The sequence below is a fragment of the Alnus glutinosa genome, chromosome 1 (genome assembly GCF_958979055.1).
Source record: "Alnus glutinosa chromosome 1, dhAlnGlut1.1, whole genome shotgun sequence".
Taxonomy (NCBI): domain Eukaryota; kingdom Viridiplantae; phylum Streptophyta; class Magnoliopsida; order Fagales; family Betulaceae; genus Alnus; species Alnus glutinosa.
In genome coordinates this window covers 46,199,615-46,225,327 of record NC_084886.1, presented here as the reverse complement: position 1 = coordinate 46,225,327, position 25,713 = coordinate 46,199,615, and the positions used below count along the sequence as shown (strand labels likewise).

Sequence of the window (25,713 nt, the reverse complement as noted above, 5' to 3'; positions counted from 1 at the left end):
TTAACCGGAATAACACTTTCAATTGATTAATTAAATAGATTTCTGCAGTTACCTAGACAAATACAACCACCACAAGGTGAACCCAAATAGTACGATAAAACAAAGAGAAACAGAACATTACTTGAGCTTTCCTTCACCAAAAACTGGAGGGGTTGGAAGAAAAACAGCCCTTAACAAAACACCAAAACATCACATTCTATGAACCGAAGGAATTTCTGCACAGGCCTCCACGGTTAGTATACGTTACACCTAAGATGAATCATCAATACTTGACGATGAGCCATTTAAACAGCCCGCATCTCAGTCCATCCCGCAAATACAATATATCAAGCTGGATCCAGCAAAACCCGTACAATGACTCAATTTGTCCCTACATTAGCAACTAAATAATCTACACCCAGCCAAGAGACAAATAGGCAGTATCGCCAGCAGCCAAACCTTTCCTCCCAGGCACCTTAGATATTTGCACCAGTTTCAACAAGAAAATTCTGGAGAACAGGAGGGACACATTAGGGAAAATTGCTTGCTCTTTATCTGTTCACATCTATTAGAATCTGGTAAATCAATCGAGGTTGCCCGTTGCGCTTCTGAGCTATAGAAGTCCATGAGATTAGATTCCACACCGTTGTTAGCCATCTATGAGTCCAACATCTCATCTTGTATCTCATTGGGGGCAATAAGCCCAGGAATAGAGAGCATCCTTTGTCTCTCTCTTTCTCTCTGAGCAGCAGCCTCCTCTGCATAGAGGTCTTTGTTGTCCTGTAGAAGATTTTGACCAACCACAGTACACACACCGAACTTCAATATAATTTTTAAGCATATGTTAAGACAAAATATTCAGTTTGTACACAACAAAACTTACTTGGCCATGCATTCAAACACCATGTAAACAACAAGCCTACATGCTTGGGAAAAAAAAACAAAAACAAAAACAAAGAATGACCCTAGGAAAAAAACCCAGATGACTCTTCTGATTAAGTGTTCCATGTTACCCTAATAGGATGTTTTAACCATCCACTTAGCAAGTAAAAAAGTTAGCGAAACTTGACTGAATGTAAAATCATGAAAACCCTAATCTATGTACCAACAAACTGACAAGGCAGTTCCTCATTACACAACATTGCATACTCCACACAAAATTCACGTAAGTAAGATTGCATGGTACACGTAACATAACTCAAAAGCCACTTAATTTGGTAAAAACAATGCAGCAAAATTTGTAGCAAATATACTATTTTCCTGGCTTCCATGACCTTTTTAATATACGCACACAATGAATACTAGGCAATTCAACCTCTAAGAGGACAAATAAAAACAGGAAGAAGAATAGGAGCAGTTTCCAAACTACTAGGCATCTTACACAACATCAATACTTCAGAGCATTACCTGAGCTGAAAATTCTTTCGACTGCACAAGAAAGTCTCTTATGTGGTTCTTAAATGTGGAGAGCTCATTTCTCGACTCAAATAATCCATTCACAAATTGAGTGACCTGAAAAATCCCTTTAAATTAGTCATGTGCACCCAAGTGTGTGTGTGTGTGTGTGTGTGTGTGTGAGAGAGAGAGAGAGAGGTGAAATTTCTTAATAAACCTCTGCTGCAGTCATGTTAGGGAATGATGTGCTCAGAAGTTTTATGGTGTATTCGCGGACAAACATTGTGTTATTTGGATATTGGAATGGAACTGTAGCCGCATCCCACAAAGGCTCCGTCAATGCACCAGACTCGACCTGGAGAAAGAAAAAGGAAGGGTAAATCAATATGAACTCTGTTCCCTGATCAGCAAAGGCATTATAAGAGACATTACCAGGCAAAACAAGTGTTGTAGCACTAAGACATGCAACTTGAACCCAGGTTTATGAAAGGTGTCCGTCAAGACAGCAAATATTTCTTGCTCAATTGACAAAAAGTATGTCCGATAGAATTGATTACAGAACTCAGAGTTCTGTCAATTTACCAAAAATACTGTTAGCATCCAACAGTTTATAACCATAACAACGCCAACAAAATAAATAAATTACACCTGAAAGTTTTTCAGCATTTCCAATAAAAGGTTCAACCCAGTTTCAGCAATATTTCTTTCTGTGTGCCGAAACGCCCATATAATGGAATCCATGACAAGCTTAAGTTGCTGTTGAGAGAAAGAGAGAGAGAGAGTGCCAAGAATAAGTTGGTAAGCCCATTGGAATGACTGAAAACAATATAATAAAGTGAAGCATAAAACAAAATCCAACAAAATTATGCTCCCGTCTTGTCAAAGACAATATGAAAAGACAGCTCTACAAAACAGGGAAAATTTTAACACAAACCTGACTTGACAAACGAATCAATGCAGGAAAACAATATGTAGCAATCGCACGAAGTAAAGAAAAAAACTTGAGGCGATGCTCCGGGTAATCTTCAAAATTTTTTGTAATCATCTGCAGGGGCAAAGCAACTAAACATGTTAGCCATACAATTGAAGCAAAACTTACATAGTTTAAAGTTAGATGTAACCTCTTGAAACACATAATGGTTCCCAACATTTGAATTATAACATATATCACCATCACGCATAAGACGTGAGCCTCCTTCCACAATGCATCATTATCATGTTGTAAGGGCTAAACATCAAGGGATTTTTGACACAATATTAATACATACCACCCACCACATAACCTAGTTTGTGCAAAACATGCATGAAGCAACATTCTGTACTGTTGGTCCAGCATTTGATATTATGGTTACAAAAAATCAAAAATAAACCAACTACATATTATTGAACTTAATGCATAGAACATTTCATAACACGGGGACAACATATTATTGAACCTTAAACTAGTTGGATGGACTTTCAAACAACTACAGAATGCTGTCAAACCTTCAATTTAGCACACATATCAAATGCGGAAAATAATGTTTACTGTATTACGAATATCTCATAGATGAAATAATTATTTCTTTTTTTTTTATAAGTAACAGAAATATCATTAAAAACGTAAGACGCCCATGCACACAGGAAATATACAAAAGAAAACACTTAGCCAGCTAGAAGGAGAATATTTCTGATTTTTTAACTACTCAATTTCTAAATGTTACTTCTGTCAAACATCTTGGCCCCTATTAGGAAGTGTTGTCAACAGTGAGTCTAAACGAGCCCTAAAAATGTATAGAAAATCCAAAAAATAAATATTAGCAAAACCCTCACCTCCAATGTGCATTGGAAAACAGCTTCAAATATACGAGGCACATCATCTATCATTGTAGCTTTGTACCTACATGTGTAGGACAGGAAAACCGAACCATTAAAAAAGAGACGCTTGGTGAATAATATCTTATATTTAGATAAAATCAAGGCAATGAGTAGAAAGAGCGTCCATCGCCTAGTAAGGCAACAAGGGATCAGTATTAAGTGATATGATTCCAAGGGTGATGCGATTTTAATTTATCAACGTAACATGAAACTCATAATACTTCTAAAAAGGGAAGAAAAAAAAAACACAAACATCAGATGACATAAGGAAAAACGAATTTAAATGTACAAAAGCATTAATTGTTACAACATTCCCATAAAATGTGATTCAATTCTGTTACCTCGTTCTTTTAGAAGGAGAAGGAAAAAAGTGGGGGAAGGGGGATAAATTCATCAAGTGTTGTTTTTCTCACTGAAAAAAAATGCATATTGGCATCATGTGCTGCACATCTAATAGAGTAATACGTTCACATTTGCAACCACCAAAAACAAAATTGCTGCTCCCTAACAAAAAAAGAAAGAAAAAGAAACAAGCGCAAAACAACAAATGAGAAAATAATGGCATACTTGTTTATAATTGTGGCAAAGAGTGACAGAACTTCTGATTCTCTAGCATCAGGCAAATTCCTAGCATAGTCACCAAGAACCGGATCCATCATCGGGGGCACAAATTGCTTTCCAATTTGTGGTTGATCTTCGGCCTTGTCCAAGAATGTCTCGATGAGCTTAAGAGTCTCCCTTTTAACTGACCTGATTGAAGGAGCAAATTGAAGATGAGACATATAATATCATAGATATAAAAGATATTATATAACAAAACTGAAGGACAATCTACATAATATTGACATTTACCGTAAAAGTTTAACATAGGATGTTTTAGATGCAAACGGTCCTCCTTCTGCAATGCTACTTGATATAAGCTCACTGTACATCCTGTTACAAAAAAATAAGGACCCAGGAAATTATTTTTGGTAAGTAATTGAATTTCATTAAAAAGTGCATGCAACCAAGGGATAACTCCAACTAGTCGAGAAGAAATGCAACAGAACTAACGTAACTTATATGTAGGGAACAATACCTGTATACATTTAGCATGTCCAAAAAGATCAGAGATATTTGAGATAAGAAATGTGTTCCAAGTGAAGTGGCAACGCTGGTATTTGTCTGCAATGCAACAATTCCTTTTTCAATCGGTAATCGCAATTTTATTGAACAGTGCAAAGCGCAACCCAAGTAGAGAAGAAGTATGTAATAGAGACACCTAAATAGTAGCACGAAAAAATCTAAAAATATATGAAAGTTCGTAATATTAGAGTCCAAAGCTGCAGCCCAATGAAAAAGGGTCTTAACGAATAAAGCCTTCGATTCTAGCAAAGTCCTCTCAAGGTCCTCGAAGCTCTGATCGTTTCTCTCTCCAAAGACACCACATAAGATTGGACGAAATCATCTTCCAAATTGCATAAAGCTGAAACCTACCACCAATTGCTTTCCAGCAAGCAAAGAGATCTACCACTCGACTAAGCATAACCCAAGCCAACCCTACACAATTGAACATAGTACTCCAAAGAACACTGGCAATCACATAATGGAGTAGAAGATAATCCACCAACTTCTTACTCTTCTTGCACATGCAACATAATTCAACCACAATGACATGTCGTTTCTTTAGATTGTCCATGGTGGGGAATGAGAACATTATCGTATGATCTGACATCAAACAACTCTCTAATAGAGGGTACCCACCAAAGCTTGTCTTCATCACCCCCTCTCACTCTAAACGAATATATCGAGGTGAAAAATGAGGCAAAGATATCCACCTCCAAGTCATGAGTCACTCTAAAAGAGTTAATATTTCACTGATGAGAGATAGAGGCATGAAAGAGCTCCAAATGGTCTGCCACTGCAACTTCCTTAAAATGGGCTATTCTATACAAGTCTTGAAAAGCTATCTTGAGGGCTTGGTCCTCGCATCATATGTCATGCCAAAACTTAACTTTAGAGCCATCAGACACCACTAGTCTCGTAGCACCCCCTGTCCCACATTGGGAAGATGAGAAGTAGCTCACATAGAGTGGGTGACTTATAAAGATAGTCATGAGTGTTAAGTTCTACATTGCTTAGTTATTATGTGAAACTGGGCTTTATTAGGTGAAACTCTAAAATTGATTAATCATTTTAAGGTGATAGCACTGATGTGGCTAACGCTTTCCCTTTGGTCATTACAAAAGGTATTAGAGCCTCCTAATAAGCCAGGCCATGTGGTATTGGAGCACCACATGATGTGGCCTTAACGAAGACTGCAGTGGTTTAAGGGGGAAAGTTTGTAACACCCCCTATCTCACATTGGGAAGATGAAGAATAGCCTACATACAGTAGGTGGTTTATAAAGATAGTCATGAGTGTTAAGTCCTGCATTGCTTAGTTACTAGGTAAAACTAGGCTTTATAAGGGATTTTAAGAAAACTCCAAAATTGACTAGTTCTTTTGAGGTGATAGCGCAGATGTGGCTAGCGTTTGTCCCTTGGTGATTACAAGTCTAGTATGGCTCGAAAACTTCCCTCAACCCTCCTAATATTTTTTCAAAGCTCCACCCATACGACCCAAGGACCTCATTGGAACATAGCCATCCTCAAGCGCCCTTTCTTGAAAATCCGCACTTTTCCTGCCATATTCAAAGTCCACAACCAACCTCCAAAAAGCCTCTCTCATGAGCATAGCGACAAAGCCACTTCCCTAAAAGAGCTCGACTAAACGCAAGAAAATTTTGAACCCCCAACCCTCCTTTTGAGATTAGAGTACAAACCTTAGTCCAGCTAACCAAGTGATTAGCAATACGAACCGGGAAGGGATAAAGATAAATTAAGAGTCTGTTTGGGTTTGCAATTTAAAATAATGATTTTAAAATGTGCGATTTGAAAAAAAATGATTTTTAAAAACGCAGTTAAGCGTTTTGGCAAAATCGCAAATTAGCCTTTAAAATTTTGCGTTTTCAAAAAAGCATCATCTTACCTGCGATTTGAAAAGGCATATTTTCTGCGTTTTCAAATCGCATTTTTTAAAAACGCAGTTTCAAAACGATTTATGTTCTGCGATTTAGTTTAAAATCACACTTATTGCCTATGAAATCGCAATCCCAAACGCACCTTAAGTAACTAGGCAAATTAGATAAAGTGCTTTTAATTTAGAGCAACTCTCACACCCTTGACAAGTACATCATTTTCCAACCAGCCAAACGGAGCTCTATCTTCTCAATGATGTCACCCCCATTGATTTTGCCTGAAACAAAGCTCCCAAGGGAAGATCGAGATATTTCATAGGCAAAGAGGATACGCTATAACACAATATACTCGCCAGACCTTCGGCATTAATGACATTGCCAATCAAAACTAACTCTAATTTAGCCAGATTTGTCCTCAAACTGGAAACCACTTCAAAGCAAAACGCAAATTGTGAAGATAATCTGGATTTGCCCTGCTAATTATCAAGGTGTCATTCGCAAACAAAAGATGAGAAATATTGATAACTCCGCCACTCCTTGGTCCCACCATGAATCCTGTTAAAAGACCCCATTCACCAAAATTGAGATCATTTCATTTAACGTCTCCATAACAATAACAAACAAAAAGCGAGACAATGGGTCTCCCAGTCTCAGGCCCAAGTGCTACTAAAGAAACCCATCAGAGTGTCATTCACCAATACAGAGAAGCGCCCCGAGGAAGTACAATATGCTATCCATTTACACCATCTATCTCCAAAACCACATCTGAACAAATACAAGAGAAAATCCCAATTGACATGGTCATCAGCCTTTTCAATGTCCAACTTGCACACCACACCTGCCATACCGATCTTATCATATGCTATCAAGGCACTAGTTGCAATAAGAACAGAGACTAGAATCTGCCTACCCTTGATGAAGACGTTCCGAGGCTTAGAGATGATCTTATCCACTACCATTTTCAACATGACAACAAGTTGTGTACACTCTCTCCACTAAGCTAATAGGTCGGAACTCCTTAGTTTCTATTGCCCCCGATTTCTTTGTTACAGGAGAAATGAAGGTGGCATTGAGGTTTTGACAACCTCCAAACAAGCTTGGAAGAATCCCTAGTTAAACCATCAAGACCCAAAGCCCTGTCACAATTAGCTTTCATCACCTTAGAAACCTTAGTCTAATATGCCCATCACCACACCACCTAGTATACCTAACCATCCTCACCCTGCCCCAGCCTAAAAATCAGACTAATAAAGCCAATACTCCAACCAAAAGTTTCTATCACAAAGTTCTCTCAGCATCCAGCTTGCCTTAAAATAAGACTTTCAATGGTGTTGTAAAAATGGAGAAAAACATCTACAAAAAAGGAGAAAAATACAGGATTCCAAAAGAAACATATGCATGACTGAATCAAAATATAGCTTTATGTGCAATAGACCATGTGTGTGACAGTACAAACGAAATATAAACACAACCAAGGGAATTAGTAACTGGGAGGGGTAGAGCCAGTACCCATTAAAACTGCACCCATTCCATAACCAAGACTCTCAGTAAAACAGGTGGAATTGCCATTAATAATTATAAATGAATCACCACTGAGCCTCATAAAGCCAGTAAAAGAATTCAGACATTAGTGTATACATATATCAAATTGAATCCCTAACTTCATAAGAACTTTGGATTAAAAATACTAAACACGTGACATTCGAACATATCAAATGGAAGCCGCAAAATTGATTAGAAAGAATACCTGCAAAATATTAAGCACCGTGCGTATTACATCTTGATCCTTCAGGTAATCAACACTTTGGCGTGCCTGCCCTATGATCTCACCCCATTTCTACACCAAACAAGGAGCGCAATACCTTAAGCCACAAGCTATGAAGACAACTCGTACAAAATAAGTATGTATTTTTGCTTGCATGTGTGCACAATAGTGTGGGTGAGTGAGATAGAGAATGTTATTGAACAAGCCAATTCCACAAAACAAAAACAGTAAACCTGATTTGGAAGCTCCATTAACCTCTGTAGGTATTCATCCCGTTTCTGGGGATCAGATTCCGCTTGTATCATGTGAGCAACCTGAAATAAGAAACAAAATAGAAATGGTTAAGAGCTAGAATAAATTCTCTGTAGTGTTAGGAGGACATGTAAAATTCATACAGATTCATAAAATGTATGATATTGGTGAGGCTCAAGATCTGCAATGGTTGTCGCAAGGCCTGATAGAAGTTCAGATACAAATGGTTCATTCTCTCCAACCTGAGAATAAGAGAAGCACACCATCAATGTGCAGATAACATTGAAATATATCTACTCCCTCCTCCTCGCCCGGGGGAGGGGGAGTATAAACCCACATTAAAATATATTAATCATTATACAAGAACTATACAAGATTTTTTATGGCAAGTGAGAAATGGAAAATTATGAAGCAACTGGGTACCTGCACAGTAACAAATTTACGCTTGCACTTCTGAACAATTTTCAAGAATGTGTCACAGGCCATATCCTGAAACAAAATCAACATGTAGGTTAAAATAAAATATAACCATGCAAAATTGAACACAAAAAAATATAAGTATATAGGAGTTAATAAAACAGAATATATATTGGACACACCTTTGACATGTCCTAGTTTGCAATTGTATAAAAAAAATTCATTGTTAATATCAAAAGTGTCATCTTATAGACACTTCAGGACATGGCCTGGACAGAGTAGGAGACATTAAAATTAAGCATAATTTTTTGATTTAGAAAGCAGTGCCTTTATCGGTATATTGTAAAGGTTAAGGGAAACTATATAATACATATCAAACTACTTTCCAACTGGACTTCAACAATCATATTCTATTTTGTTGAATAAATCAGAAATCGGACATATGAATACATGTTACTCACGTCTTGATTCAAAAAGGAATCCAAACTACATCAGAACTGTCAGAAGGAATAAACTCGACCAGATCCAAGGTTATGTGGTACTTTCGGTCCTTACTTTAATTAAATCCAGCTCCTATTCCTCCTTATCCTTTAGGATAGGTTTGTCAAATAACGCATATCTCCCTCAACGACTACAAGTCAAATCAAGGGTATAGTGCTTTCCCCCCAACAAGTAATAAGAAAACTCTTCTTTCTCTATTATTAGTCGAATGAAGGTTTTGCATAATATCATCATATACAAAGACATTACACCTTATCTACAACATTTACACAGATGTATCAGGGACAAGGATAAAAACACATTAATCCCCACATAGTCTAACTGCAGTATGTACTGGAGATGAGTATTTTTCATGACAATATCTGTAAACTTGCTACTATTAGACTGGACTTGACCATCATTCACTTTTTTTGTTTAACGAATAACAAATCAGGCATATTAATAAATCATTTCTCATATGTTTACATTTCACAAAGAAATTAAACATTAGTTACAATATGTACACAGATGCGGCCAGGACGTGCATGCTGACAAACATACATACACGCACATTTTGACTGAGGTATATACTGGACATATGCATTGTTTACATACAATATCTACACAGTTAACTGGTCAAGATGTGGACACCGATAAAGATACATACACAGAGTCTTAACTGGTATATATCCTGGAAATTTTAGTTTTCTTCACAAATCAATGCAATACATGTCATTATTGAAAAATATAGTCTACCATAACATTCATTTTTCCACTGTCAAGTATAAAAGAATGACACTCCATCCAACAAGACCAACCATTTCTAGAAAAAAAAAAAAAAAATTGATAAGTACCAACCATTTCTACAAATTTTAGAGTTGAAAAACGGCGAATGTGACATTTAGTCATCCCAGAGGAACATTATACTTTCCAAAAGTGGAGACATTTACTTTGATAATTTAAAGTATTCCTATCCTTCTCAAAAATGTTTGAGTCCCAATAAAACCCTTGTCCACCTCTAAATGCAGAATAAAGGATATTATAGAAAGTTGCTTAGACTTTCCACTTTTCCTGTAATTCATAACCAAGACATCAATTTTTGGAAGAGGGAGTAATTAGGACAGATGGAGTTAGACTTTCCACTTTTCATGAATACTCCTGTAATTCAGAACCAAGACATCTATTTTTGAAAGAGGGAGTAGTTAGGACAGATGGAGTTAGACCTTCCACTTTTCATGAATACTCCTGTAATTCAGAACCAAGACATCTATTTTTCAAAGAGGGAGTAGTTAGGACAGATGGAGTAATTGTTAATAAGTTTGAGGAACTGAGCAAGTACATAACTTTCCGAGAATATTAAACTAAAGTTGCGGAAAATGGATTAAATATTAAACCAAAATTTCTGCTTGAAACTAAAAATAAAACAAAAGGCTTCTTTTCAGGCATTTGAGCTGGATACAATACAACAATTTCTCGTCTTATTAGGCGCAAAAACATTTAGATGCCGACATAAAAATACATAAAAGCAAAACGAACCTGAACTCCTGGATGGGTCTCATGCATGAACTCAAACAATTTATTAACAACAGTTTTCAAAAATTTCCAATGGGCCCTTAAGAACCGTGGGTACTGTCCAACAACATACCTGCCAACAAAACCAACAATTACAAAATTGAAAATTAGGAACTTCATATACCAAGAGAGTCCCCCGGTTGCAGATGCCCAATAACTTACATAATGTTACTAGCAATAACAGCTTTATTATCTTTCCCTTTTGTGATCTCACATAAATTCAGTAAATCACGAATCACCATCACCAAGAATCTGTTTTCCTGCCAAAAAGTTAAGGTAAGGAATTAAAGACAAATATTTATAGAACCAATAAAAAATAGATAATGTGAATGACCATATATAGTGAATAAAAGAATCTTCAAAAATGCATACAGCTGAGCCTGAAAAAAATAAGTGTTTGCATGAATTTTCATCCAGCTTTGGAAAAGTTTGAAACAGAAATGATATTATAACACAGGTTATTTGCTATATGTTACCAAGCAAAAGTTAAACTACATGTTTCCTCGTCATGCCACACTCATCAAAAGTCAACTTGACCAGATACAAGGAGATATCCCTGCCATAAAATATTATCCCAGTACCTAATACCTTTTAAAAAAATAATATGTGATCATGGTTTGAAATTTTTTTTTTTTATATAAGAGAAATTTCATTAAAAGCGCAAAGTGCGATCAAATACACAGGGAGTATACAAGAACGGTAATTTCTTTTTGAAAAATTACCTGATACTGATCAATGACATACCCAATATGCATTGGGTATGAACACAAATAGCCAAATGGTGGTTTTGATAAATCAAAGGTCGCATAGAAAAGTAATGGGCAGGGTTACTAAAATACATTACCACCCAAAAGAACCATGCTAAGGATCACAGTCGGAAATGAGTTACGGTTTCGTTCCAATCCAACAACATTTTTGGTGATCCAAAATTTCTATATTTCCCTCCTCTTATTGATAATTTTGAAACAGGTATCTGGGCCTCATCCAATATATATATATGATAATATTAAAACCTTTCCTAATTCTTTTAACAAAATTGGGCAATAATTATGAAACTTTGAAATGAGGACAAACTTACCACATTTTTACTTCTAACCAAACAAAATATGCATGGATACGATGTATGTATATATAGATGAATTATTCAATTCTATGCAAGTCTACCACATTCAGGGTGAGTAGCACATCATGTACGACCATAATGATCAATGTTTTAGGCAACTTAGGCATTACGGCATATATCTACCTCAAGCTCTACACCATTTGAAATTTGATCCCACATCAAAGATATGACACACAGATTCATAAAGTTAGGAAGGAGAAAAGAGTATGTTTCAGACAGACAATTCTCATAAATCACACACACAGGGCAAATCTCCCCATTTTTAGGAAGATGAAGTAAAGCCTACCTGTTCTTCCATCATGGAGCCAGATATAGATCCTATTGCCCAGCATAATGTGTTCAGGTTGTTCCAAGTCCAATCCTCGCCACTCAGTTGTTTACTTAATTTCTTCAACATCTGCTTATACAATAAAACACAAAGCATGAATATTTTTTTAACAAGTAAACCACTGATTAGAAAGTGTAGAGAGGCACAATCCAAGTACACAGGAAGTATACAAAACAGACCCCCAGCTAATACTATGCTTCCCAAATTTTCTCTCCCAAATTTGCTCTCCAAATAATGTCACAATCCTATGAGATGGTGACACATTTCCCAAAATAATAAACTACATAAGATTGTGAAACATCATTTGTGGAGAAAATTTGGGAGAGAACTTTTGGGAAGTGTAGCATTTCTCGTTAGGGAAAACAATGACAAAAGTCTAGAAAGTCTGCAAAGTTGGAAAGGAAGGACTATTGTACACTGCCATTTAAGCATAAAGAAATTTGAACGTAATGGCTTCTAACTCTAACACCGATCTGTCGCAATCTTTAAATCTCATCACATTCCACTCTCTCCAAATCAACCACATTTCACACAAAGGAGCCATCCTCCAAACTTCTAACTTGCAAGGGCTTCCCAATTGAGCTCTCCAGCTAACCAACTACATCACCCTTCTAGGCATGAACCACTCCACACCAAAAAGCCGAAGTTCGAAACCCACAAATCTCTAGCCACTTCACAATGGAGAAGGCGATCTACGGTCTCCCCACACCTCTTACATATGCAACACCAATCCACCACTATGACGTTAAATATATCCCATGGCTACCTCATAACCAGTAGGCAGAAAACTGATTTTCCCTCTTACACGTCGGATTCCTTTACTGGAAGGGGTTTTTTGGGGGGTTTCTTTGTTTTTCTTTTTTGTAGGGGGGTTGGGGGCCAATAATTTCTGCCTAGTTTAGTAAGAGAAATAAAAAATAATTAAAAATAATAATAATAAAAAATCTACAAAACATTCTACTCCCATTTTTCCAAATACATTATGCAATAAGTTTCTGGTCCATGGAATAATTTTTCTCTGGCAGAATGCAAACAAAGACCTATCCAACAATATGACTTAAGGAAAGAAGCTTAAACATTGTTCATACTTATCATTGTGCCACAAAAAGATAATAATCACAACTATTTGAGCACACGGCTTCAAGCTGTTAATGCCACAAAAATATAGATCTTTCCTTCTTTCAGGCAGCACAGATGCTCATGGTGCTGTAAGAAGTATCTAAAGAGAGCACAGCATCATAGTATTTGCTTATTATGATTCCAAGAAACATCAAGAGTACACCTGCCATTAAATACATTACCTGCTTTTCGGTGTCCTCGTGATCAAGATGTGACAAATAGATAAGTGTTTCCCTCATGATCTGCACCAGTGAACTTTGATTAACCATAGAAACTGGTAAAAAGAAAGATACTTTAAAATGCATAATGATTATTCCAATGCAAAAACCACTATAACTTCAAAATGTCAAATAAAATAAAAATTCTATTCAACAATAATACTCTCATGGGGATAGATTTATGCTCCGTTTGTTTCGGTGTAAATGATTTCGGCATTTTACGGTGTTTGGCATGGGCGAAAATAATGGTCAACGAAAATCATTTTCAATTTGACCGTAAAACCTTCTTTAATTTTTGGAAAACGAACGTTTTTCGAAATTGAACTCTGTCCTTGCACACACGTTTGATATCCGATTGCCGGAATCCGACAATAGTCGGTCGTCGAAATCTAGGCGGCATTGAAATCCGACAACATCCGTCAACTGAAATATTGCCGGCGCCGGAATCCGGCGACATCCGGCCACCGCGCCGGCGGATCAAATTCTGGTCGAAACTGGCCGAAATCCGGCCAGATCTGGCCAAAATGTCCAGGATCCAGACGGATTTGGATGGATCCGCCCACTGATCCGGCCGGATCTGGCCAAAATGGCCAGGATCCGACCGGATTTGAATGGATCCGCCCACTGATCCGGCCGGATCTAGATGAGTCCGGCCGGAATCCGGCCAAATATGCTTGCCGGAATCCGGCAACGGCGATCGGACGTTATCGGATTCCGGCGACAGTTACATTTTCACCTTTCGTAATTTTTTTTTTGTACGAACCAAACGCCAGAAAATATTTTCGAAAATTTTTATAAAAAAAAAATGATTTTGTCGAAACCATTTTATGTCGAAACAAACGGAGCATTAATATCAATCTCTTGACCCATGCAAAAGCCAACATATAAGAAATGGTGATACCCCATATGATTAGATATAGTTCCATGTCTAAGAACTTAAGTTTAACTCATATCAAGAGATATCTTAAGATGCTATACTTCTTCTTTTTTTTATAAATAAGATGCAAAACACTTCTTTGTGGCTACCAGCTAGCTAATAGAAACTATACTCTAGATCCTGCTAAATGGACGTCACATAAGATAAAGATTTCAATACCGAATAGCTGTGCATGGCCATCTTCCTCAACAATCTAGAACATTTTATTCATCCAAAGGAATACAAGTTTTTTTTTTCTTTTTTTTAACACAGCAATGGGGCAAGAGAGGACCAGCAGGTAAGCTCTATGAAGCATGATATTCACATAAAAGAAAATACTCATCCATATCCAAGAATTTAGAGACTATATTCAGATATCAGCAAAAACGAGTCTATTACCTTATATTGAACAAGAACGTCATTGTCCTTCATGGTTTCACGAACAATATTCCCATTTTCATCTTCAACTATGAGAACCTCTTCAGGCTTAGCCATTCTACATATCATAAGCATTCTCAATTTTGACATTGGACTAGAATATAGTTGTCGTCTCTTCAGAAGTTGCGAACCAAGGCCATCAACCATACCAGGAAGCAATGGCAGCTGCTTTGATTAATTACAGCAATAAATGCAAACATAAGTAACAATTTGATAATACTGACAAAGGGAAAATAAAGAAATAACTAGCAAGTGCATAGCATATGCTACACAGAAATAGCGAAGTCACAAACAGATAGAAACTGCAAACGTAAATGTAGTTAATAAAAAAAAAAAGGGTTAACTACATTTACCCCCCCCCCCCCCCCCCCTTAACATTATTTTTAATGACTCCCCAATGTTTCAAATTTTGCAATATCCCTCCCAATCTATCATTCTGACAAAAATACCTTCCATTAGGTAAAAATTTGTCATGGAAGGTGGACATTGGAACCCCAATGGTAGATTGGGAGGGACATTGCAAAAATTGAAATATATTTTTTTTTTATAAGTAAGAATTCATTAAAAAGCGCAGAGGGGCACAACCCTAGTACACAGGAAGTATACAAAGGAGCCCCTAAAAAGAAGACTGAAACGAACAAGAACGTAAAAAATTAGCGTACGGCATACTACCCAAGCTATGCGCCAACACCCAATATTGGGGAGGGCATTACAAAAATGAATGTTGTTAGAGGGGGATAAATGTAGTTTCCCAACAAAAAAAAAAATATTACAACAAAAGAATTTTGAATGCTTCATGGTATTCAAAAAATCCTTCTTTTTTGGTTCTTTAATATTTTTCCAATTCAAGAATTCTTTTCTAGCCCCATACGAACAAAGAAATTCAATCTCTTTTGGTTCAGCAGCAGCTACTTGGCCAACAAAATTCAACCTACGGCTTAGAATGACATATGATAACAAAATTAAACTCATCTCATCACATTAACAAAAGCTAATCTAAAATCATCAAGTGAATGCTTCTAGCTATATAACTTTTAAGTGTGCACATACTATGTCAATGATTCTTTGCATAAACATGCATTTTACACAGAAAAAAAGACTACGAAACCTCCTACAGGCAAGAAAGCCAGGAACACACTTCTCCTAACCCAATTCAGGCCTTCAAAATTTTATTAGGCATAACATATAAACAATGGTTCACAAATCAGCTCGTAAATTAGCCAAAAAAACAAAAAAAAAAAAAACGAAAGAGATTCACAATTCTTTGCACCACGTCCAAGATAATAACAAAAAGATTTCTAAGATACTAAAAACAGTATTTCTTTGAAAACAAATCTTGCGAATGGAAATAGATCACAGTATATCTTCAACATAACACACCACATGGACCCATGATTCCTCATTTAAAATCTAGAAGAAAGGAAACAGAGGGGCAGGAGGGGGGGAACTGATAGGTCTGATAATCAAACAAAACAAGGGCTCCATAGTAGAAAATAGTGATCTATTCATGAAAAATTAGTAAACACGCTACAAGTATACTACCTGTGTACTTAGGGGCGCCTTACACTTTTTTAATAAAATTCTCTTACTTATCAAAAAGTATTATAAGAGAAACTAAGATGTAACTTCAAGAAAGTAGTTATTCCAAATTTTGAAGCAGATCTTCCTGTGCCAAAGGGATAAAAAAGTCATCTGAACATATATTTGATACCTGCAGACCCATCATATTTGCTGTTGCTACTGCAGGATTTTCAAGATTATGGTGTGCCTCAAACAGCTCCAAAACTAAGGAATTCCAGTAGTCCAAGCAAACCTGTTCAATCATACAGCAAAGTGGAAGTAATGTCGTAGCTTTGGAAACTCAGTGTCTGTGTGTGTGCCAGTGAGAGAGAGAGAGACAGAGACAGAGACGGAGACCTTAAAGACCTCTGTGTCATCCACATATGAGATGTTAAGAAGATACTCAAGACCCATTAGCAAGGCAGCTATATTCTCTTGAGTGGTTTCCAACACTTGAATATGATACTGTATAAAATGAGGTCATCAGCAACATAGTTATCAAAGACAATGGAGCTCTTCAGCAACATAATATCAAAGCTCAAGGTGCAATTGGGGTAGTGGAAGATACATGGCACATCCTATGCAACATGCCTATGCATTCAAATCAATCTAACAACTAGAAAATTTAAGCATTCAATAATCAGAATAACGGAAAGATGATGCAATCAACAAACAGTTCAAGTCAATGTAGAGATACAGATGGATTACTGCAATACCAGAACTATGGTATTAAAGAGAGAGAGAGAGAGAGAGAGAGAGAGAATAAAAGAAACACAAAAGAAATGCCCGTTGACAACAGCACTAATATACATATATATAACTACATGTGTGTGTGTGCGCTCGTGTATTTATATGTATATATACACACACATTTATTTATATATATATATGCAAGCCCACAAGTACAAATACATACGTCCACACATGCACACCCATGCGTGTGTGGGTATAAATATATAACCATATCTTTATGTGCTTAACTTCCACACTTCCTGGAAAAGCACCTTTTACGTTTTTCCTGACTTGTACAGTTAAAAATAATTATGAAAATCATAAAAGGCAGTCTTGTGTGTGGCCCTGTACCTCTCCAAATTACATAAAATAGACTCATCCCCCCCATAAGGTAAGAAGAACATCCAAGGTCCAACCCAAAACAAACCTTATCAATTATTACCACCATTTTTTCAAATCGACAACGCTCATATCTATCTGGCTTAAAATTTACAAACCTTATCCATTATTTACCACCATTTTTTTCAAATCAACAACACTCATATCTATCTCGCTTAAAATTAGGAAACAGAAACTTGCCTTGTAAAATGAGGTGAAAAACAGTGCCAAGTTCTGAATAAATACCTGAAGTAAAAACAAAACAAACTTACTTAGAGCAGAGAAACAATAGACTTCGAGTCCTAACGAGCATTAGAAACACTCACTTGTTCCTCACTAGATCCATGTGCATAAGCCTCAGGGATGTTTGTAGCAGTGGGGAGAATGGTCTATATAATTTTGAAAAAACAAAAAAACCAAGAAAATAAAACGTCAATTAAAGTTAAAAATAATTAGGAACTCAAACGTCAGAAATTCAATTGCAGATAAAAATTAAATAAGTAATTATATTCTGACAGACCTGTAACTGCACCATGAATATGGTATACATCTTAACATATTGCACATTGTAGAAGTCCCCAAAATTAAGGGCTGCAACCTGCAAAAACCAAAAAAAAAAAGGTTGACCACTCAACAATTAAAGATTAAAAACTAGAATAACTCAAGAACAATGGAAGACTGATGTACCTCTGTCAAACATTGAAGGATAAGATTCCGATATGATGGAACAGTAAAAAGTTTTAGGAGTGTCTCAAGCTAAGACACACAGACGATATGAGATGTCAGAAAATATAATTTCTAAGATAGGGAAAAGATCAACTATGCAAGATCATTGTACATACCAATGGGGACTCAAAAATATAACCCAAGGGAATCCATGAAAGGAAAGCATGCAACGTAGACAACGTAGCACGTATAAGCTCAGCTCTTTGAGATGCTGATAGTACATATAAGCATAACTCATGAATGAGTTGAAACTCGCTGCAACCAACCAAAACACATTTGTCAGAAAAAGATTGATAGCCATGTATGGTGAGTTGCAGATCTAAAGGTAATCTATCAACTAAAAAGATAGGCACATAAAATCTAAAAAATTCACATGTCAATAAGAAGGAATAATAGCATCAGTCGATCCACATAAAGAATACTTCAATTAAAAATCATCTTCACTTGATATTAATTTGATTTGAAAAGAAAGGAAAAATAATCTGCAAACACATGAAGATGTCAGACAGGAATAGGATCCTCTCCATTCCATGGTTAGGATTTAAAGTTGGTACATCTAACGGTGTATTTAAACTCAATATTGACGCATCTTTTAAAAAACTTAAATAATGGGGAATCATGTACACCGTTAGATGTACTAACTTTAAATCCTAACTGTTCAATGGATGCTATCCAATTCATTTGAAATGGAGAGGATCCTTGTCCTATCAAACAGGCAAAGAAATCATGATGTTTTCAATTGTATCTTCAAAATATAGGGTAACATTTGGCGTCACATTTGAATAACTTTTAGGGACTTCAGGAGATCAATTATCTCACATTTGTGAGTTCAGCATCAACAAGTGTAAAATATATTGGTTTCATGCCACAATCTTGTTCAAATGACCAATGGAACAGTGTTGAGGCCTTCTTAATAACCCAGTAGCACTTGCGTCAAAATAATATTTCTGCTTTGAAACAATCTTCATTATTAAGTTTCAGAAGATTGATTTATGATGCAAATGAGTACTATGCTCAAGCATGAATTGCAGGAGAAAAGGATGCTAAAAGGTATGGTATCTTGCCCGCACAGCAGTCTCAAAGAAAAAAACTGATCTTCCACATAACCCTCACTGTTGAATTACAGAAACATTGCGTCATGATGTAACCAAGTCATAGTGCATCCTGCACTCAACCCTGTGGTGCAGGGAGAAAAGGGTGCTAAAAGTTTGGTTTTCTGCTCAAATAACATATAAAGAAAATACGGATCCTTCATTTTCACCTTTTACCGAGATATTTTTAATTTTCTGGCAGCTCAAATAGAAGCATTCAAACATTCAAGAACAGGTTGAGCAAAAAAGCTCGGCGACAAAAAGATATTTTTTGACAAATTTCAAATTGCATATATTGTGAATAACTCCCAATGTAAAACCTGTAGTTCCAGATGAATACACCAGTCCACCTAAAAACTTCTACAGAAGTAGATGCAGCCCAGGCAAAAACTCAGTGAACAACCACCTAGAGTAGCAGTTCACGATACATTATCCCTACTGATCCAACAGCCATCCAGCAATTACCTGTTCAATGACTGTTTGAGATCTTTGATCTTCTGTTGAGTCATCTCCCCCCTTGAGAAATCAAAAACCTCTTCACTTAGAAGCTGAAAGACAACATATTGCGTTACAAGCATATTCCACAACCAAATTAAATGAACAGGCATATAATGATAGACTTACTTTCAATATAGCCATGCAATTCTCACAAATTGTTTCACTAGTTTTAGCTGCTGCTACAAGATCAGGAATAAAGCTTCGCCATCTGACTGGCCACTCATGCTTCAATATCTGTATATTGAGTACTGATTATGATTAGAACATTAACTAAAGCCAACATGTATCCAAATAAAACAAACTAGTAGGGGTGGGCAAATTATCTGCCTACCGCCTACCGACCGCTTACCGAACCGAACCCAACCGCCATCAACCGCCTACCGACTAATTTCGGTTCTGTAGTCGGTATAAAATTTTGTTCCAAAAGCCGGTTCGGCAACTGAACCACCTTTTATTCCGACCGATTAACCGAAACAACATCGTTTTAGTAAGAACGAAACGTTTGATCTTTTTTTTTCCTTTAAAAAAATGAAAACGATATCGTTTCATTACCCATGTTAACCGACTTAACCGACTGCCTATTAACCGCTTTACTAACTTAACCGACCACCTATTAACCGCTTAACCGACTTGACCGAAATAAATTCACCGACTGCATTTCGACAAAAGTCGGTTAACCAACCGAATTAACCGACTTAACCACCTACCGAATCGACGCCCACCCCTACAAACTAGAACTAAAGGCAAGAAGGTAACAACATCTACAACTCCATTAGAAGAATAACTGAAAGGAGCCATGGTTACTATTTTTCACCTACAGCTACAAACATACAAAAAATAAACCCCATCCAACAAAAACAGAAAACAATAAGCATCCCCAGGAGATCATAAATCCTCAAGCACACTACAAGAGATAACGAACTACCAAAGACTATAGTAATCAACTCCTTTAGACCATAATTTGGGAAGATAAACCAGAATATACCTGAACCAATATAACATTGAGTTTGTTGACATACAGCCTTTCCATTCGAAAAGAGGCCTCATTACTTGAGAGCTATGCCAAAAAAGAAAAAAAGTTAAGAAGACATTGTTTTGAAAGCATGCAATACCAACAAAAAAGATGTGACACAAGACAAACTCCTCTCCTAAAAAAAATCACTACATAAGTTATACCTGCACAATAACTTCAGAAATGTAATTTTTCATTCCGTCTCGCTGTTCAACAGGCAATGCATTCCACCGATACTTTATGACTCCCTCTAGAACCTATAATGGAAGCACATAAAACACATGCTGATCAGCATTCACAATTATGATTTGAAAAGTCAAAAGAAAAAACTCCCAATTCATGAATAATAATACTTTTTTTTTTATAAGAGGTTAATATCATTAAAAAAATGCAAAGCGCAATCAAATACACAGGGAGTATACCAAAAAAAAGCAAAGCAAAAAGAAAACTCATTTTTTCAGAAACATGAACATTAATTGGCCAATTGAATGCATATGCAACAAAAACATTAACAAAAATGTGGCAGGCATCCCTAATTTGATGACCTTGATATAAAAAGATTCATGCTCCTAAAGTCATCAACATGAACTACTAATCACCAAAGGAGAAACAAGAATAGATGTCCAAAGAAATAAGAGTATTGAAGAATAAAGACTTAATCCCCTCCAATATCCTCTCATAATCCTCAAAATTTATGTCGTTCATTTCCCTCTATAGACACCACAAAAGGCAAGAAGACACTATTTTCCACACAATAGCACTCTTGAGTGTTGTCGGCAATCCACTAACAAGCAGACACCACAAAACTTATGTCACTCGGCATCATATCCATCACTAGTGCATTCATCATACTTAAAAGCTCTTGCTCAAAAAACAACAATAAATAAAAGCGTCACATTTACAAAAAGGACCCACACCCAAGTTCCATTTTGGGTCCACTATCTCGATCATGATTTTCCTATCCAACAAGGGAGAGGCTCTTCCCTATTTGGCCGGTTCAAACAAAAATAAAAAAGATAAAAAGAGCAGATTCATTCTTCCGCAAAACTAAAATTAAGCAAAACAGACAAACTATGTTTACAAAAAATGTACGAAATCAATGTATCTTGGCCCTCTCACAAACCAATCCCTTCCCATTGGCCAAATTAAAAACTCAATTGAAAAAAAATCAACCGAAAGGCTCTCACAGGACCCCATCTCCATACAAACTCCAGTATAACATAACACCAGACAGCAAATCAAGGTTTGCACAGCACAATAGCATATTTGGCAAAAAAGACAAACTGTTAACAAAAAACGTTAGAAATCAAAGTATCTTGGCCCTCTCACAAGAAACTTAATTGAAAAAACATCAACCGAAAGGCTCTCACAGCACCCTATCTCTGCACAAATTCCAGTATAACATAGCACCAAGCAACAGGCCAACCAAGGTTTGAACAATAGCAAGTTTAGATCAGAAGCAGACAACCATCTTTTGCCAAATAACATCAAACAACTTAAATCCATCATACAAGTGAAAGCTTCACCCTTCCCCCCCCAAAAAAAAAAAATCTCCAACATCAAAGTCTTAAAAGAATGCATCTTTCCTGGTTCATCTAAATCTAAATTTTGGCCTTCATTAAAGACAAGAAGATTGTTTCTGACCAACAATTTGCAAAATCCAATGGTCAACAGCAATTCAGACAATTTTCTAGAAGCCAACATTACAACATCCAAGCTTTCCATTGGTAAAAATCTAAAATTTTGAGATGGTAACATTGAACAGAGCCTGGATGTTAACAGATTACTACTAAAGCTCCTTTGGTGGTAGCAGCCACCCAATCAGGATAGGGTATGAATACTGACACCTTTATTGTGAATTATCCTGGAGTCAAAGGGTTATCTTTCTAACAGCAACACGAATAATCCCAGCAATAAATACTATTGTTTGCACTAAGATAGCTCTACAGGTCCAACAAAGTTCACATCCCGCCATCACTTTTGGAATAATGTGAGGCTAACATACGAAACTAAATATTCGACAATTTTTGCTATGAACTCGGCAGGACAATCAAAAAGGAGCTAGAGTACTGTCCAATGACCACACGACCCCAAAGAAAAAATAAATGACAAATGACAAAAATTAACCAGGGAGCTCATTTCATCTGACATGAAGTCTTTCAGAAATGTAACAAAGTGCTTACATAAGAGACACTCACTGCAAATCAATCAAGACCCGGAGTTATTTTCCCAAAACATCTAGTACTTCAAGTGCATTTGGCACTGCGATTTTGTAGACCAAAGTACAATTTTAAACCAAATAGCAGAAAATATATTGTTTGGGAATGCGTTTTTAAAAAATTGTGATTTGAAAACATAGAAAATCTATGTTTTCAAATCGCATGCAAGGGGTGCCTTTTTAAAAAACGCACAATTTTAAGAATAAACTGCAATTTTAAAAGCCAAACTGCGATTTACAAAACACTTAACTATGTTTTCAAAAATCGCATTTTCAAATCGCACGTTTTAAAATCGCTATTTTTTAAATCTCAATCCAAAGTCAACCCTCCCTAAGTCACATATTTCATAAAAGAGTAAGGTTATTTAGTAGACAACTATACAACTGCCATATAACTTAAATGATGTTGCAATGAAAATTACCCCACTTTTTTTAAAGGTGCTCATCCAAAGGCTAATTCTACTAAATAGCATTACTCGTTATAAAAACATGATTAATAATCATGGTTTCTAAAAGACAGACAATCATACCAGCGAACTATGTTGGTAGATATATCAAACTTAATCTCACCCACAACATGTGGAATCCTTTAGAAGGCCCCTAACAGATAATGATACTGTTGGTGATTGAAAATATTCAAATTTTAGGGAGAAAAATAATTGTTTTACCTTTATAACAGGTGAATTGAAATCACTTTCTGATATCAGTAAGATGCTAAAAACATAATCTAAGCACTGGTATAGTGTTTCATGCAAAAAGACAACTAACCTGCAAGGCAAAGAACTTGGTATTTAGGTTCTTTGTATTTTGTAGAATGTGCATAACTTGGAGCCACATATCTGGATTGTTTTGCAAATCCCGCAAAATCTGGTCTGCTGCTGTCCTCTGAGTCACCGACATACAGTGCAAACAGGAAAAAAAAAATATTGAGACAAATAGATATGCAATTGACCAAACATGGTACAGATACCAAAATTAAGCCTGCATTTCACCGATGTATACACTTATCAAAAAACAAATCACCCGAATTAAATACCAATATACTAGGAAAAATAACAGTCAAGAATCAAGATTGACATAAATGTCGGTTCTACGACAATTGCCACTAAAGAAATTGTGCTCCCAAATGGCAACTTTATTTTAGTAGAAAAATCTAAAAAATAGTAAAAGAATAATACAAGTTATCAAGGTATCACATCATTTATCAAAAACAGGATGCCAAACTCATCTGCTCATGAGTCACAACATTTCCCACCAAGAGTAACTTTCAGTAAAAGATAATTCTTTTATTTCAGTTACAAGAAATCTGTGAATATCTGCCTACCAAACTAGTGATTCTTAACAATCAAAGCCATTATTAACAAAGCCCGTCATTACACATATTAGTCATCATTTGTTCTGTTGAAGCCTGTTTGGTTGTCCAAAAAATGAAACAAATATAATCCAGAGGCTGATTTTGACTGCCACCTCGTCAAATTGTATGGCATTTATATAATAGTCTACTAAATAGACTTACTCAACTTAAAAAGTCACAACTCTTCATATTCATGAACAAATATTAAAACTCCACCAGATGAAAGGCTCTACTATAGTCAATATTTATCCATTTGTAAACCAAAACAACAACCAAACAAGTATACAGCTTAATCCCCCAGCCCTTTTGTGTCATTATCTTAGCAGCCAAACGAAATGCAAAAAAAAAAAATGGAAGCACAACCACATAACCAACCACCTTAAGTGTGATTAATCCAATTGCAGTTTTCACAATTATTTGGACGGTTAAACGAATTTTCTGCTTCAAAGAAAATAGTAGAAAAATAGTGCATTGCAATTCTATTTTTCCCCAATTCTCTCGGCACGGAACCGACATAGGATTGAAGACAGCAAAACAGTACAACCCCAAGGAAACGCCTCTATCTGTGGAAAATGAACAGGAAAACCCAGATCGAATGCCGACTCCGACCTAAAACCCTGATTTGTTTACCGAGAAAACACACCTAACATAAACACGTATCACAAAACCCGCCACGACCAAAAACATATAAGTACTAAACCCTAAAAATTGAAAAGTCTCAATTTCCCTCCATTTTTCCTCATTCTTAGGAGCCAAACAGAAAGTAGTGAGCAAGATATAGAGAGTACGTAAAGGTAAGTAGTCAAATAGCACCTTAAAAGTAAACTGTAACATGGTTTAAACCCTAGGACTCTAGAGCTTCAACTTCGCCCCAATTTTCCCGCACTTTCTCGAGAACCAAACGGGAACCGGAGCGAGAAAAGAGGAACAATCTCTCACCTCTTCCTTAGATCCGGTGCCATAGAAGGCCGCCACGGTGGCATCGAGCAAGGCCACGTCGATCGGCTGGCTCAAATCCCTGAGCTTCTCGGCCGCCATCGCCACACAACACGCACCCGCACTGATAAACCCTAGCGACCCGTACTCACCGCACTGAGCCAAACACTCGAACAGAAAACCCTAAGAGAGAGAAAGGTTCTAGAAAGAGAGGGAGAGGAGGAGGGAGAGAGAGAGAGGTTCTAGAGGATTTTTACTAAAGAGAGAGAAAAAAGAGAGGCCGGGGTTTTATATAAAAAAGATAGCTTCAAAATGAAGCAGAGTTTTATAGGGAGAGGGGCTTCAATTGGA

General features: G+C 36.5%; 1 protein-coding gene across 1 annotated transcript; it reads right to left on the bottom strand.

Annotated features, from left to right (window-relative positions):
- On the bottom strand, positions 1–25,713 carry LOC133853146 (protein EXPORTIN 1A). The gene is made up of 32 exons (XM_062289578.1): positions 25,366–25,713; positions 23,841–23,957; positions 21,019–21,111; positions 20,828–20,899; positions 19,969–20,076; positions 19,810–19,892; positions 18,370–18,508; positions 18,215–18,283; positions 18,048–18,125; positions 17,854–17,916; positions 17,729–17,773; positions 16,775–16,882; positions 16,569–16,670; positions 14,819–15,022; positions 13,468–13,527; positions 12,125–12,235; positions 10,878–10,975; positions 10,680–10,788; positions 8,670–8,735; positions 8,390–8,488; positions 8,228–8,308; positions 7,977–8,066; positions 4,310–4,395; positions 4,084–4,164; positions 3,799–3,981; positions 3,187–3,253; positions 2,309–2,419; positions 2,023–2,130; positions 1,807–1,944; positions 1,592–1,729; positions 1,387–1,491; positions 1–759 (listed from the first exon to the last, which is right to left on the bottom strand). The coding sequence occupies exons 1-32, from the start codon at positions 25,462–25,464 to the stop codon at positions 637–639; spliced, it is 3,234 nt and encodes a 1,077-aa protein (XP_062145562.1). The 5' UTR covers positions 25,465–25,713; the 3' UTR covers positions 1–636.